Below are 17,139 nucleotides of genomic sequence, written 5' to 3'. Positions count from 1 at the left end.
TCTTAGAGAGGAGGATCAATATTGTGAAAATGTCTAATCCTTTTAAATTGACTCATAAGTCAGTGTAACATCAGTAAAGCTACCAAGGTTATATTTGAAACTACACAAGGTGATTTTAAAGTTCCTGCTGGGTAAAGATAAGGTAAGAGTCAAAAACATTCTGGATACTATGTTAGTACATATCATTTCACTACAATAAATTAAACAGTTTGATAATAAAGGAGAAACAGGCAGATAAGAATTGAGAATTTCAATATAATGGTGGAAATTTGAAGGAAGATAAATACTGCATTTCAAAGAAGTAGTGAAAAAGATGATTTTTTTCAATAAATGGTTAGAATAATGGCTACCATCTCCCCATCTTAATACTTAGATGAATTTTAAAAAATTTTTGGTAAACAATTTAAAAAAAATTTTGGTAAAATGTACATATACATGACGTATATTTTACCATCTTAGCCATTTGTGACTATATCATTCAGTCACATTAAGTTCATTAACATTGTATGCAACCATTGTAACCATCCATGACTTTTTTGTCTTCCCAATCTGAAACTTCATATCCATTAAACAATAACTCTCCATTCCCTTCTCCTAGAACTTTATTACCACAGTTTTCCTTTCTATTTTTATGAAGGTGGCTACTCTAGTTACTTTATATAAGGGGAATCATAGAGTATTTGTCATTCTGTGACTGGTTTACTTCACTTAGCATAATGTCTTAAATTCATTCATGTTGCAGCATGTGCCAGAATTCCCTTCATTTCTAAAACTAATAATATTCCATGTTATGTATGCATCAAATGTTTATCCATTCATCTATAAATGGATGCTTCGGATGCTTTCATCTTCTGGCTGTTGGGAATAATGTTGCTATGATCATGTGTATACAAGTATCTGTTTGAATGTCTGCTTTTGCTTCTTTTGAGTATATACCCAGAAGTGGAATTGCTGAGTCACGTGATAATTCTATGTTAAAGTTTTGAGGAACTGTTGACTTATAGTTTTAGGTATAAAACAGTAGGCCTCAAAATTGCTAAGTAGAAACACTATTTTTTAACATTCTAGAGTAAAGAATGTTTTTTCCAGCAAGAGAGAAAAGCCAAAACTCACAACAGGAAAAACTTTTTAATTTGACTACATGAAAAGTTCAGAATTTCTGTACACAGATACACACATAGGTATACATACACCAAACAAAAGCTATTTGTAATGTGCAGTAGATAATAACTTCTAAATATAGCAAGACTCCAAGCAAATAATTGGGAAAAATAATAGCTATGCAAATTTAATATGTATGAAAAGCTGTTCAACCTTTCTAATTAAATAAATATAATATAAAACAAGAACATATTTTTTCACTTAGCAAGGATGAAATACCAAAACAGTATGGGTGTAGTTGTAAAAACATTTCCTTGCTTGGCAATTAGGCAATATGTATCAAAATTCTTTGTCATAGAATTTTAGTTCTAAACATTTGTATTATATTGCTATATTTATTGTCCTGTAACCACAGATTCCACAGTTGCTTAGTGATGATTTTATATTTAAATGCATTTCATGCTGACTCTTGGTATTTTTTCTTTTTTGCCATAGCTTCTTCATTCTGAGTCCTTTATTTTGATTCATTCCTAGACAACTGCAACTTGCTGTCAGGTAGGGGTTTTTTTTGTTGTTGGTTGTGGTTAAAAATAAATTCTTAACGACTGTACTGAAATATAATTGACATACAACAAACTGTGCATATTTAAAGTTTACAATATGAAAAGCTCAGGCACAGGTGAAACCATCACAGAAACAAGAAAATTAACAAACATATTTATCACTATCAAAAGTTGCCCTATGCTTTCTCCTAATCATTTCTCATTCCTTCCCCAGGAAACCATTGATCTGTTTTCTGTTACTACAGAATAGTATACATTTTTCTAGAATTTGTATATAGATGGAATCATGTAGTATGTACCTTTTTTTCTTTACTCAATCTGGTTACTTGGGGATTCTGTCATATAATTGCATGTATCCATTGTACATTCTTTTTATTTTTGAGAGGTTTTCAATTGTATCACTTTTGTTTATCCATTCACATATTGATAAACATTGCATTTTTTGATGGTTAGCATTTTTAGCAGTAAAGTATTTTGTTATTTATTTTTTAACTTTTAATTTTATATTGGAGTATAGTTGATAACAATGTTGTGATAGTTTCAGATGTACAGCAAGGTGATTCAGTTATACATATACATATATCTATTCTTCTTCAAATTCTTTTCTCATTTAGGTTTTTATATAATATAAAGCAGAGTTCCCTGTGCTATACAAAAGTCCTTGTTGGTTATCTGTTTCAAATATAGCAGTGTGTAATGTCAATCTCAAACTCCCTAATTATCTCTTCCACCCACCCTTAAACATTTCAGTTTTCTTCCAGTTTTTGGCTAGTAAAATGAAGCTGTATGAACATTTATATACAAGTTTTGGTAAGGATGTACATTCTCATTTCTCTTGGCTAAATGCCCACTTGAATGGGATGGTAAGTGTTTAAGAAACTGACTGTCTTCCAAAGTGATTATACCATCTTCATTTTTATCAGCAGTGTATTTTTTTTTTAGCAGTGTATTTTTAACACTTAGTATAGTTGTTTTAATGTTAGCCATTTAGGTGTGTATGAGTATCTCATGGTGATTTTAATCTGCTTTTTCCTGCTGACTAATCACATTTACATGTTTTCATGGGCTTATTTGTATATTTTCTCTGGTGAAGTATCTGCTCAAATCTCTTGTTCATTTTTTTTTTAATTCGATAGTTTGTTGTCCTACTATTGAGATTTGAGTATTCTTTTCCATTCTGTATAAAAGTCTTTTACCAGGAATGTGATTTAAACATATTTTATCTCAATCTGGGATTTACCTTTAACAGGTTTTTTTTTTGAAGAGCAAAACTTACATAGTTTTGATGAAGTACAATTTATTAATTCTTTTACTTTTATGGATCATACTTTTGATATTGCATTTAAGAAGTCTTTGTCTAATCAAAAAATTAAAAACCATTTTCCTATATTTTCTTATAGAAGTTGTATAGTTTTAGGTTTTTATACATTTGGGTCTCTGATTCATTTTGAGTTGATTTTTATATATCTGTCGCCCCCTTCTCCTCCTGCCCCCAATCTCTCCCAGAATCAGGGTCTTTTCCAATGAGTCAACTCTTCGCATGAGGTAGCCAAAGTACTGGAGTTTCAGCTTCAGCATCAGTCCTTCCAATGAACACCCAGGACTGATCTCCTTTAGGATGGACTGGTTGGATCTCCTTGCAGTCCAAGGGACTCTCAAGAGTCTTCTCCAACACCACAGTTCAAAAGCATCAGTTTTTCGGTGTTCAGCGTTCTTCACAGTCCAACTCTCACATCCATACATGACAATGGGAAAAACCATAGCCGTGCCCAGATGGACCTTTGTTGGCAAAGTAATGTCTCTGCTTTTTAATATGCTATCTGGGTTGGTCATAACTTTCCTTCCAAAGAGTAAGCGTCTTTTAATTTCATGGCTGAAATCACCATCTGCAGTGATTTTGGAGCCCCCCAAAATAAAGTCTGACACTGTTTCCACTCTCTCCCCACCTATTTCCCATGAGGTGATGGGACCAGATGCCATGATCTTAGTTTTCTGAATGTTAAACTTTAAGCCAACTTTTTCACTCTCCTCTTTCACTTTCAATAGGCTTTTTAGTTCCTCTTCACTTTCTGCCATAAGGGTGGTATCATCTGCATATCTGAAGTTATTGATATTTCTCCCAGCAATCTTGATTCCAGCTTGTGCTTCTTCCAGCCCAGCATTTCTCATGACGTACTCTGCATGTAAGTTAAATAAGCAGGGTGACAATATACAGCCTTGATGTACTCCTTTTCCTGTTTGGAACCAGTCTGTTGCTCCATGTCCAGTTCTAACTGTTGCTTCCTGACCTGCATACAGAATTCTCAAGAGGCAGGTCAGGTGGTCTGGTATTCCCATCTCTTTCAGAATTTTCCACAGTTTATTGTGATCCACACAGTTGAAGGCTTTGGCATAGTCAATAAAGCAGAAATAGATGTTTTTCTGGAACTCTCTTGCTTTTTTCAAGAAAAAATTAGGCCACCACATATTTGGGTCTCTTCATTGTAGCAGTTTAGCCCTTAACTAATACACATTTATTCCTGAATGGTAGTATATCAGTAACATCATAGAAAAGGGATTCTTTCTTTATATATCTTCATTATTTTTTTTTTTTTGGAAAAATAGATAACCTACTTGGACTTAACACTGCCAAGTCAGAATTTTTCTATGTAATTATTTCTATTGATGATTGACCCACCCATACTAATGACTAAAATGGGTTCATATATAGCGTGCTTTTTAGTCTAAGGAAATATATATATTATTTTATATATATAAAGGTATATATTATTATTCCTATTCTGTAGGCTAAAATTTTTGGATTCAGAGGGATTGTGAGAATTATACAAATTTACCCAGCTACTCAGTTTCCCAGGTGGCTCAGTGATAAAGAATCCACCCGCCAGTGCAGGAGATGTGGGCTTAACCCCTGGGTCAGGAAGATCCTCTGGAGAAGGAAATGTCAACCCACTCCAGTGTTCTTACTGGGGAAATTCCATGGACAGAGGAGCCTGGCAGGCTACAGTCCATGTGATCACAAAGAGTCAGACATGTCTTAGCAACTAAACAACAACAACAGCACAGCTACTTAACCAGCAGAGTCAAGTAGTTTAGAGCTGGGTCCAAGTATATCATACTGTTTACAAAACTAGAACTCTTTGGAGTGCCTTTTAATGGCAAACCCACTTAACACTCCAACCAAATAAATCATTCACTTAACCAACTGTCATGTGTTAAGTGCCAGTTACATTCAAGGAATTTTCAGAGTGTCAGATAATAGATATCTAGCCTGTTCTCTGATTGCTAACTAATACAGAACAACAGATCTATGTAAATATATGCCAAGTTGGGAAAAGGAAGCAAAATATGACCAAACCCTTTTCATGTGTTAGGCAATGTGATAATGAGGTAGGTCTTATCTTTATTATAATGAAGTCCTGGAGTGGTTAGGAGACTTGCCCACAGTCACATAACCAGGAACTTTCAGGGTTGGGATTGGACCTTGGGTCTGTAAAGACCCTGAAGCCCATGTCATTCCCATGAAAACATGAGGAAACCCTGACAATGGCCGAGATTCAGCAGAGCGATCATTTCCCTTTTGGGAGTCAGGGAAGGCTTGATAGAGGAGACAGAGTTAGATCTGGGTAGAATTTGGGTAGGGAGAGAAAATATGGGGATGGGGAAGGGAAGATAGCTGGGGAATAGAGCCAAGGTATGAATGCTGGACGGTGAGGGGCCAGCTCATCCTAGGTAGGGCTGTTTTACGCAAGGGAGCATGGGGATGTTTGCTGCATGCCTCTATCTTCCAGGGAGTCAGTCCAGAAATGCTAGCTTCCTGCCAGTACCCTCTGCCCAGTCCACAAGTGTGAGCACATTATTTTCAATACCTGAACCTGGATCTGCTCTGTCCCAGTTTCTGTGAACTAGGAGAGAGATCTGGTTCTGCCCCCTGCTCATCCTTATACCCCTTTTCATACATTTGAATCAGAAGTCTGAATTGGCCTTTGTATGAACAGTGATGACAACCAAGTACCCAGCAAAGAGACACTTAATTTAATTGCTCCTTCAGGGTCCACTTAGAGAAATAACTGAGAATATCTCTCCCCAGTGTCTCCCACAGGCAGTGACAAACTTTGCTAAAGAGTCACCAAATCTTGCCAATAACAGCTTAAATAGGGAAAGAAAGCTTTCATCCTGTCTAGACTGCTCTTGACTTAGATTACACACTGCCTCAGTGTTACCATGTTTCCAATCTTGATTGCAGTTGACAGAGAAGGGACGCCTGTACTTAAAATCCACAAAGCTGAAAGAATTTTTTCACAATAATTAACAATATTCTGAAGGTGGTTCATTCTGCTCGTAACTGTAAGTCTGCTTAGTTTGGATCATTAACTATATAAAAGATCTAAATTTTTGTTTAGCTGATCCAGAGTCAGTAACATTTATGGATTTCTTACTGTGTATAATTACCACTGAATCAGTAAGTGAAATAATGGAACAAATAGGTTGACAAAAATGCTAAACTGGTTTAGCATTTGCATTTCCACGCCTTGCTCATAATAAATTGTCATATAAATCGTTGGTTGATTTTTCTTTTTCTTGACTTTTTTTTTGACATTTGGCAAGGTTGGATTCAGCAGGGCAACTAACAAATTACATAGCAAAAAATTCTAAGATAGAATTCCAAAACCCTATACTAGATATCAACTTCATCACTACTGCTCTGTGTGACTAGGATAAGTCACTTAGATGCCTTTGTGATTTTATAATAAGTAGGTAGAACTGGGTCATCGTCAAACTATCTTTCAGATTTAAACCTGAACATATGAGATTTTGACATTTTCTGAATTTTAGTTTTCTGTTCTTGGATTACGTTTATAATAAGAATGTTTATCTTCCTATATAATAGGACATTGGATTAATTATATGGTGTCTGTGAACATCTTTAAACTCCTTCAGAGATGAAAATGATGAAAGTAGTCAATTTACTCATTGTTAGTGAAATATCTTAAAATAGTAATAATTCTCCATTTTAAAAATTAAGAGTAGTAAATTGAAACTAAGATAAAAATTCACTAAAAATAAATTGCCTTCCACAGAAAATACAATCTACCTTTTCACCAAAAAAAGAAAGAAAACTAAACAAAAAAACAACCCCAAAGAAACCCTCAATGAAATGTTTTTAATTTCAGGAATTCTGAGGACACTGCATACTGTTTCTTTAAAGTGATTAAATCATCCAAGATACATTTGTCTTTTCATTGAAAATGGAGTGCCAAGTGGCCTGGTGAGTGTGGAAAATGACCACTGTTTAAATGCCTTATCACCTTGCATTTGGGGAGCCATGTTGTCTGAATGTAGAATGTGTTAAAACTTGACTGTTGGTACCTGAAATCTCTTTTTCCCCTTGCATCTTTGTAATAATCTTGTGATGCTTGATGAAAATTAAAGCCAATGCCCTCTGAACCTCAGGAGAGAAAAGTTTCCAGGAGAGGAAATGACCGGCTGAGGTCCAACAGAGATTTTAAGGTCATTCTCAGAGAGAGTCTTGGTGCCCTGACTCTTTGATCTTTCTGTTAATCAGTTGGATGGAGAGGATGTCCACCTGCCTTGGAAATTACAATAAGAGGGCAATTATCTGAGAGGTTATTTGTTCTTTGAATGTGAATCAGTTCTTTGAAACTTCCTTGTACTCAGTACCTGTTCAAAACTTCCATTTATATTGTAGTTTATTTAAAATTTTTAAACCTTCATTCTGGAGCTGAATTCAGAGAAGGAACAGGCTTAAAGTTTCCTTCATAATTGGTTCTCTTGATGCTCCACTAACAGTATGTGATAGGCCTGCACACTACTGCTCAGCGTCTGTCTCCTCCTAGGAGTGGCCATAGCATCTTGAGTCTCTGGTTTGTGGTCTGTACTGTGGAGTGACTGAGAGTGATAACTGGAGGCATCAGATGGTTAGAATTCTAGGGAGGACACTAGTGGGAAATACAGAAACCTTGTATAGTGACATCCATGGGGGCAAACCCAGCTCTGTTCCTTTTCAGCCTACCCCAGCTTTTCAGGCTCACAGGAGTCCCTGGACTTAAACAGGAATCACTCACCAGATTGGTGGGCAGCAAAAACAGTTTCAGAGGAAGCAAATATTATCTCCAGATCCTCAACATAAACTGGGCAAAAGTAGTATATATTATTTTTCTGTCCCAAACAAAAATGAAATAAGCTGAATCACATTGTGTTGGTTATATCCACCAAGCTGATTAACTGACAGGATACTTTGCTGCAGAGAAGAAGCAGGTGGTGCTCCATCATTTGCATCTGTTTTGAACAGACTCCACACTAACATAGCCTATTGCTCTGAGTCAGAGGAACTATGCTCTTCTTGGAAAAAGCAGTTTTCACCTTACAAAGATGGTAATATAATTCAATTGTAGGTGAAATTTAGTCATTTCATGTAAACCTTTTAATGCTTCAGAGATAATTGCATTCACTGAATTTTGATAAAAAACAGAATGCTGAATTGAAAGTGAGCATCTTCCTTTAATTAACTATTTTAATGAAATAAAAGTTGAAAAGAAGGAAGAAACAAATGTGGTTAAACACTTCATGTTAAACAATACAGAATGTACCCTGTGTTGAGAGCAGAAAGGACTCTGCTTTTATTTATATTTGACTATGCGCTCCGTCGCTCAGTCATGGCTGACTCTGCAACCCCATGCATGTAGCCTGCCAGGCTTCCCTGTCCATAGGATTTTCCAGGCAAGAAATACTGGATTGGGTTGCCATTTCCTTCTCCATACTAGACTATTCTCCAACGTTATTTCAACAAACATATCAGAGGGCCCACCTGTTCCATGCCAGGCCTTGGGCTGAGTGCCCAAAAAGGATGCCCAGAGAGAAATGAGGCAGATATATCTACCATAGGGCAGATATTTGGATACCTTGATCATGAAGTGACTTGTAATGGATTCTACAATAGAAGTGAGTTCAGGATCCTGAAGGGCTATGAAGGAGAAAGTGGTCCTTTGTTTCTAGGGAAGGGATATTTGAAAAGTGTGGGGTACTGGTAAGAAAGCTGGCTCATGAGAAGGAGGGCATTCCTGGCTGAGTAGGTTGCAATAATGAAGCCACAAAAGCCTAGTATAGTTCATGCATTGACAAGTCTAGGAGTTGTGGGTGTGGTTGGAGCTTTGGCTTTGAGGGGTGAGATCACTGGGAAGATATTGGCTGAAGAGGAGGTGGATCCAGGAGTAGCAGGTGGGAGCCTTTCATCTGTCAGTGATGGGGAGCTACAGAAGAATTGTTAGAAAGAGAATTCCATGATATATATGCCTTTTAGAAAGGTTAGTAAATGGAAAAATCAGAAAATACAGAGCAGCAAAAACAAGGACAGGAAATCAACTACAATCCATCCTCACTGTTCAAATTCTAGTCTATCACTCACCAGTTGTTTTTTTCCTACAGGTACACATACAGACATGCCTTTTTAAAACTCAAAATGATCAAAAGTTGTACACACTTACTTTGAACCTTTTTCATTTATTCTCATAAGCATCAGCATTTCATAAGCATTCTAAAACATCATTCTGATAAGTACACTGCAATATATTATATCAATGTATCATACAGACTCATCTTTAAGAGTATAGGTTACTTTAAAATTTTCACTATTATAAATAATGCTGTAATGACAACTTGAAGATCCTCTTCATTATTTCTTTAGGATAAATTCCCAGAAGTGAATGTTCTGGTTCAAATGAAATATGAATTGTAAGAGGCCTATATCTTGGCACCTGTGCTAATGTCAGCCAATATCATGCATTTCTAATTTTGTCAAATCATGGCTGATAAAGAGTGAATTATTTATTTAACACGCATTTCTTTGAGGTTGAGTGATGCTTCATGAGTTCAGTTGGACATTTTTACCTGATTTTTATGAACTGAATGTTTTATCCTTTGCCTATTGTTATATTTTTGTGTTTATCTTGACTCAGTCTTAATACATCTATTTAACATTGCTTGTGCATCTTGTTGGGTATGAATGAAACAGGGTAGCAACTTTCCTTAGGACACCTCTGGTTTCTGTCTCTAGCCCTGAAATCACATGAAACTGTGGTCAGAGATTCACCTCATAGTCCCAGAAACCCCTTTCAGCCTGAGGACCATGAGTAACCAGACTCTGGTGACAGGATTTGTCCTGCAGGGTTTCTCAGAGCACCCAGAATACAGTGTGCTCTTCTTCAGCTGTTTCCTCTCCCTCTACTTTGTGGCACTCACAGGAAATATTCTTATCATTTTGGCTATCGCCTTCAACCCCGGGCTCCATACCCCCATGTACTTTTTCCTCTTCAACTTGGCAACTATGGACATTATCTGCACATCTTCCGTCATACCCAAGGCACTGGAGGGTCTAGTATTAGAGGAGAATTCCATCTCCTATGGGGGCTGCATGGCCCAGCTTTACTTCCTCACCTGGGCTGCATCTTCTGAGCTGCTCCTCCTCACGGTCATGGCCTATGACCGGCATGCAGCCATCTGCCACCCACTGCACTATAGCACCATGATGAGCAAGGCATTCTGTGGCATGCTGGCTGCAGGTGTGTGGGTACTGTGTGCCTTCAACACGGCCATCCACACTGGCCTGATGCTGCACTTGAATTTCTGTGGCCCCAATGTTATCACCCATTTCTTCTGTGAGGTCCCTCCTCTGTTACTTCTCTCCTGTAGCTCCACCTATGTGAACAGCATCATGATTGTCCTGGCTGATGCCTTTTATGGTATATTGAACTTCCTGATGACCATCGTGTCATATGGCTTCATCATCTCCAGCATCCTAAAGATGCGGACTGTGGAGGGGAAGAAGAAAGCCTTTTCCACCTGCTCTTCCCACCTTATTGTGGTGTGCATGTACTACATTGCTGTCTTCTATGCCTACATAAGCCCTGTCTCCAGCTACAGTGCAGAGAAGAGCGAGTTGGCTGGTGTACTATACACCATGTTGAGCCCTACTCTCAATCCCCTCATCTATACTTTGAGAAACAAGGAGGTCAAAGCAGCTCTCAGGAAGCTTTCCCCCTTCTTCAGAAATTAACTTGTGTCTTCTGAAGCTCTTCTTTGAGACTGCAGTTTAAGTGGAAATTGACCTTTCTATGAAGGGTCTGATGAGTGAGTTTCTGGCCTGGAAAGTAAGTAAATTTGTCTCTTCTACCCAAAAGAATGGGTGAGCTTCAAATTCTGGGGCCCTGAGGCTGGCTGACATGAAGACTGTGGTTGAATGTGAGCCTCCAGTACGTGAGGTCTCATGGTCTGACCCCAAAGTAATGTCGTTACTATGTTGGCAGGTAAACAAAGATCTCCGGGAGAAGAGAAGGCGCCTTGTGTTGTAGAATTACAACTGTACGGAAATGTTTTCCTTTTTTCTTTTGTTTGTACCATGTTCAGACTGTAAATCTTGCAATGATACCAAATATTTAGGTGTGTGGACCTGAAAAGAGTTAGGCAGCAAGTGTGGACCTTATAGCACTTGGAGAATTGCCAGACTGAAGAATTTCTTAAAGGTGACCACCCGCTCGTAAGAAACCTACTCCTGCTATCTTACCCCAAGTATTTCCTCTGGAGCCAATTACACTTTAAAAATAGTTTCTGATTCTAACAAAAACTGTTGCTGTTCTTTTTGTTTCTCCCTTTTCTTCTCAGCAACACTCAAAGTGAAACGTACTATTAGAATCATCACTTTGTTTCAACAGCTTTGTTAAGGGATAATTTATGTATAAAAACTGTGCATACTTAATGCATACAGTTTGATGAGTATGACACATGCAATCACTACTTTGTTTTGAATGTAGAAATTTCAGCTTTAAAATCTGGGCTAAAGAAGAAGATATAACAATTATAAATATATATGCACCCAGCATAGGAGCACCGCAATATGTAAGGCAAATGTTAACGAGTATGAAAGGGGAAATTAACAAAAACACAATAATAGTGGGAGACTTTAATACCCCACTCACACCTATGGATAGATCAATTAAACAGAAAATTAATAAGGAAACACAAACTTTAAATGACACAATGGACCAGCTAGACCTAATTGATATCTATAGGACATTTCACCTCCAAAACAATCAATTTCACCTTTTTCTCAAGTGCACACGGAACCTTCTCCAGAATAGATCACACCTTGGGCCATAAATCTAGCCTTGGTAAATTCAAAAAAATTGAAATCATTCCAGTCATCTTTTCTGACCACAATGCAGTAAGACTAGATCTCAATTGCAGGAAAAAAACTATTAAAAATTCAAACACATGGAGGCTGAACAACACGCTTCTGAAGAACCAACAAATCATAGAAGAAATCAAAAAGGAAATCAAAATATGCATAGAAACAAATGAAAATGAAAGCACGACAACCCCAAACCTATGGAACACTGTAAAAGCAGTGCTAAGGGGAAGGTTCATAGCATTACAGGCTTACTCAAGAAACAAGAAAAAAGTCAAATAAATAACCTAGCTCTACACCTAAAGCAATTAGAGAAGAAAGAAATGAAGAAACCCAGGGTTAGTATAAGGAAAGAAATCTTAAAAATTAGGGTAGAAATACATGCAAAAGAAACAAAAGAGACCATAGCAAAAATCAACAAAGCTGAAAGCTGGTTTTTTGAAAAGATAAACAAAATTGACAAATCATTAGCAAGACTCATTAAGAAACAAAGGGAGAAGAACCAAATCAACAAAATTAGAAATGAAAATGGAGAGATCACAACAGACAACACTGAAATACAAAGGATCATAAGAGATTACTACCAGCAGCTCTATGCCAATAAAATGGACAACTTGGAAGAAATGAACAAATTCCTAGAAAAGTATAACTTTCCAAAACTGAACCAGGAAGAAACAGAAGATCTTAACAGGCCTATCACAAGCACAGAAATCAAAACTGTAATCAGAAATCTTCCAGCAAACAAAAGCCCAGGACGAGATGGCTTCACAGCTGAATTCTACCAAAAATTTAGAGAAGAGCTAACACCTATCTTACTCAAGCTCTTCCAGAAAACTGCAGAAGAAGGTAAGCTTCCAAACTCATTCTATGAGGCCACCATCACCCTAATTCCAAAACCAGACAAAGATGCAGCAAAAAAAGAAAACTACAGGCCAATATCACTGATGAACATAGATGCAAAAATCCTTAATAAAATTCTGGCAAACAGAATCCAACAACATATTAAAAAGATCATACATCATGACCAAGTGGGCTTTATCCCAGGAATGCAAAGATTCTTTAATATCTGCAAATCAATCAATGTAATACACCACATTAACAAATTGAAAGATAAAAGCCATTTGATTATCTCAATAGATGCAGAAAAAAGCATTTGACAAAATTCAACATCCATTTATGATAAAAACTCTCCAGAAAGCAGGAATAGAAGGAACATACCTCAACATAATAAAAGCTATATATGACAAACCCACAGCAAGCTTTATCCTCAATGGTGAAAAATTGAGAGCATTTCCCCTAAAATCAGGAACAAGACAAGGGTGCCCACTCTCACCACTACTATTCAACATGGTTTTGGAAGTGTTGGCCACAGCAATCAGAGCAGAAAAAGAAGTAAAAGGAATCCAGATAGGAAAAGAAGAAGTAAAACTCTCACTGTTTTCAGATGACATGATCCTCTACATAGAAAACCCTAAAGATTCTGCCAGAAAACTACCAGAGCTAATCAATGAATATAGTAAAGTTGCAGGATATAAAATTAACACACAGAAATCCCTTGCATTCCTATACACTAACAATGAGAAAACAGAAAGAGAAATTAAGGAAACAATACCATTCACCATTGCAACAAAAAGAATAAAATACTTAGGAGTATATCTACCTAAAGAAACAAAAGGCTTATACATAGAAAACTATAAAACACTGATGAAAGAAATCAAAGAGGACACAAACAGATGGAGAAATATACCGTGTTCACAGATTGGAAGAATCAATATTGTGAAAATGAGTATACCACCCAAAGCAATCTATAGATTCAATGCAATCCCTATCAAGCTACCAACAGTATTCTTCACAGAACTAGAACAAATAATTTCACAATTTGTATGGATATGCAAAAAACCTCGAATAGCCAAAGCAATCTTGAGAAAGAAGAATGGAACTGGAGGAATCAACCTGCCTGACTTCAGGGTCTACTACAAACCCACAGTCCTCAAGACAGTATGGTACTGGCACAAAGACAGAAATATAGATCAATGGAACAAAATAGAAAGCCCAGAGATAAATCCAAGTACCTACAGACACCTTATCTTTGACAAAGGAGGCAAGAATATACAATGGAAAAAAGACAACCTCTTTAACAAGTGGTGCTGGGAAAACTGGTCAACCACTTGTCAAAGAATGAAACTAGAACACTTTCTAACACCATACACAAAAATAAACTCAAAATGGATTAAAGATCTAAATGTAAGACCAGAAACTATAAAACTCCTAGAGGAGAACATAGGCAAAACACTCTCTGACAAAAATCACAGCAGGATCCTCTATGACCCACCTCCCAGAATATTGGAAATAAAAGCAAAAATAAACAAATTGTACCTAATTAAAATTAAAAGCTTTTGCACGACAAAGGAAACTATAAGTAAGGTGAAAAGACAGCCTTCAGAATGGGAGAAAATAATAGCATATGAAGAAGCAGACAAAGAATTAATCTCAAAAAATACAAGCAACTCCTGCAGCTCAATTCCAGAAAAATAAATGACCCAATCAAAAAATGGGCCAAAGATCTAAACAGACATTTCTTCAAAGAAGACATACAGATGGCTAACAAGCACATGAAAAGATGCTCAACATCACTCATTATCAGAGAAATGCAAATCAAAACCTTTATAATGTACCATTACACACCAGTCAGAATGGCTGCTATTCAAAAGTCTACAAGCAATAAATGCTGGAGAGGGTGTGGAGAAAAGGGAACCCTCTTACACTGTTAGTGGGAATGCAAACTAGTACAGCCGCTATGGAGAACAGTGTGGAGATTCCTTAAAAAACTGGAAGTAGAACTGCCATATGACCCAGCCATCCCACTTCTGGGCATACACACCGAGGAAACCAGATCTGAAAGAGACACGTGTATCCCAATGTTCATCGCAGCATGTTTATAATAGCCAGGACATGGAAGCAACCTAGATGCCCATCAGCAGATGAATGGATAAGGAAGCTATGGTACATATACACTATGGAATATTACTCAGCCATTAAAAAGAATTCATTTGAATCAGTTCTAATGAGATGGATGAAACTGGAGCCCATTATACAAAGTGAAGTAAGCCAGAAAGATAAAGACCAATACAGTATACTAATGCATATATATGGAATTTTAAAAGATGGTAATGATAACCCTATATGCAAAATAGAAAAAGAGACACAGATGTACAGAACAGACTTTTAGACTTTGTGGAAGAAGGCGAGGGTGGGATGTTCTGAGAGAACAGCATTGAAACAAGTATACTATCACGGGTGAAACAGATCACCAGCCCAGGTTGGATGCATGAGACGGGTGCTCAGGGCTGGTGCACTGGGAAGACCCAGAGGGATGGGATGGAGAGGGAGGTGGGAGCAGGGATCGGGATGGGGAACACATGTAAATCCATGGCTGATTCATGTCAGTGTATGGCAAAAACCACTACAATATTGTAAAGTAACTAGCCTCCAACTAATAAAAATAAATGGGAAAAAATTAAAAAATAATAAATAAAATAAAATAAAATCTGGGCTAAGCATTTAGAAAAATACCTTGTGATTTCTTATTCTTTCTTTTCTTTATTCTCAAATCATGAGTACCTGACCTACCTTATTGACCTGGAGTGGGGACTACTGCTATGGTTTAGCTTTAAAAGTTACACAGCTTTGCAAGAAGGCAATGCTACACTCCTATTGTTGCAGAATACTACAGGGTGGACAAGTCCTCTGTGTCTAATGGGACTGAAAGATTGATTCTGTTTATTATGACCCATTAAAAATAATAGGAGCAAGTCATGACTATTTAGCTGAATCTTTGGGGTTGAAGAAAAACACATATTTTTTGCTGTTGCATAAGGAGGCTGAGAGTAGAATTTGATGTTGATTTATAAGGAATGAGTTGTCCATGATTCTTCATCCAGTATTCTCATTGGCATTCAACAGAAGCACAGTGATGTGGGGCATGAAATTCAAGAATTTGATGAACCACAGGCTGACTGAGGCAATGGTACATAGGTTGGTAGGGACTGAGTCTAATCACCTCTAATGGAATTCTGACACCCAAATAGCACGTTCAAGCCCTCAGTGGTCTCAGAGACTTTGCAATGAACAGGGCTTTGAAAACTACCACTAATGACTCAGTGTGTTCACTGATTTTCAACACGCATTGAAGAACATATGTTGTGTTTTTCATCTTGGTTGTTTATAATTTTTATATTTTCTACATTTTGTAATGGGTTAAAAAGCAAATAAAATGCTTAGACACTTATTGAGCATTTAGCAGAGCATTACTCATTTGACAAAACAGAAATATGAAACTTGACTCATATCCTTAGAAAACTGGTAACCTAATTAAGAAGACACTAGTATCCATACTGATGAATATAAAAAGAAAAGGCATGAAGAGAGCTGCATTACAGGGTGTAGTGTAGTGGTGCTGCAGATGCCCAGAGATGTGTGTAGTGTAGAAAGAGCCCTGAACTGGGAGGAAGAAGATTTGGGTTCATGTTCAGGCTCTTTCAGAGCACTCAGTCCATCTGAGCTCTCAATTACTTGTAAGAATAATGAGGACAATAATTCAACCTAGAGATGCAGCCAAGACTGAGAGAGAGAACTTAAGCCGAAAGTATTAAGTGCTATGTGAGTTTAAAATGTTGCTATTGGTGAATGATCACCAAGGATAGGAGCAGCCAAGGAAGCCTGGATGTCACAGCTCCTCACCCCTGCCTATCTCAGAGTGATGTTTGCAGTGGTTAGCTGGAAAGGGTGAGTGCGGGCTAAGTGGCAGGACCACATGGGACCACACAGAAAGGGGCCACTGGGCCTGCCAAGGATTTGACTGTGAAAATGACCTGGTGAGGAGAAGCAGTTGGGACAGATGAATGAGAAACCATTCAGTGGTCCCCGATGTAAAGTGGATCCTGTTTATCTTAGGTAGCCTCAGGCTCCTGAGGGACACCACCCACTTTCCCTACCCAGGAAAGGCCAAAAAAAGGAGTTCCTTGATGGAGATAGATCATCAACCTTTCTTTAGTCCTAGATTCTCTCCCAGATCCCAAAGTCCATCTTCTTTCAGGCCCAAAGTTTTTTTTCCTGCTCTTTAAATTCAAACAGGTCCATTTTTTTGTTTTTAGGCAACCTTTTCATTTTCCTGTTCAGTTGAGTCCCCTGTCTCAGGTTCTGTTATCTTATCCATCTGAACAACTGCTCCTTCTCTCTATAGCACTTCTGGTACAGGTAGCACCTCCCTCCCTACTG

General features: G+C 37.5%; 1 protein-coding gene across 1 annotated transcript; it reads left to right on the top strand.

Moving 5' to 3' along the window:
* Positions 1-9,747: 9,747 nt before the first annotated feature.
* LOC122446295 (olfactory receptor 13A1) lies at positions 9,748-10,734 on the top strand. The gene has a single exon (XM_043476292.1). The coding sequence runs from the start codon at positions 9,748-9,750 to the stop codon at positions 10,732-10,734; it is 987 nt and encodes a 328-aa protein (XP_043332227.1).
* Positions 10,735-17,139: the final 6,405 nt, after the last annotated feature.

This window comes from Cervus canadensis, chromosome 8 (genome assembly GCF_019320065.1).
Source record: "Cervus canadensis isolate Bull #8, Minnesota chromosome 8, ASM1932006v1, whole genome shotgun sequence".
Classification (NCBI taxonomy): domain Eukaryota; kingdom Metazoa; phylum Chordata; class Mammalia; order Artiodactyla; family Cervidae; genus Cervus; species Cervus canadensis.
This window is presented reverse-complemented; position numbering and strand designations above follow the sequence as displayed.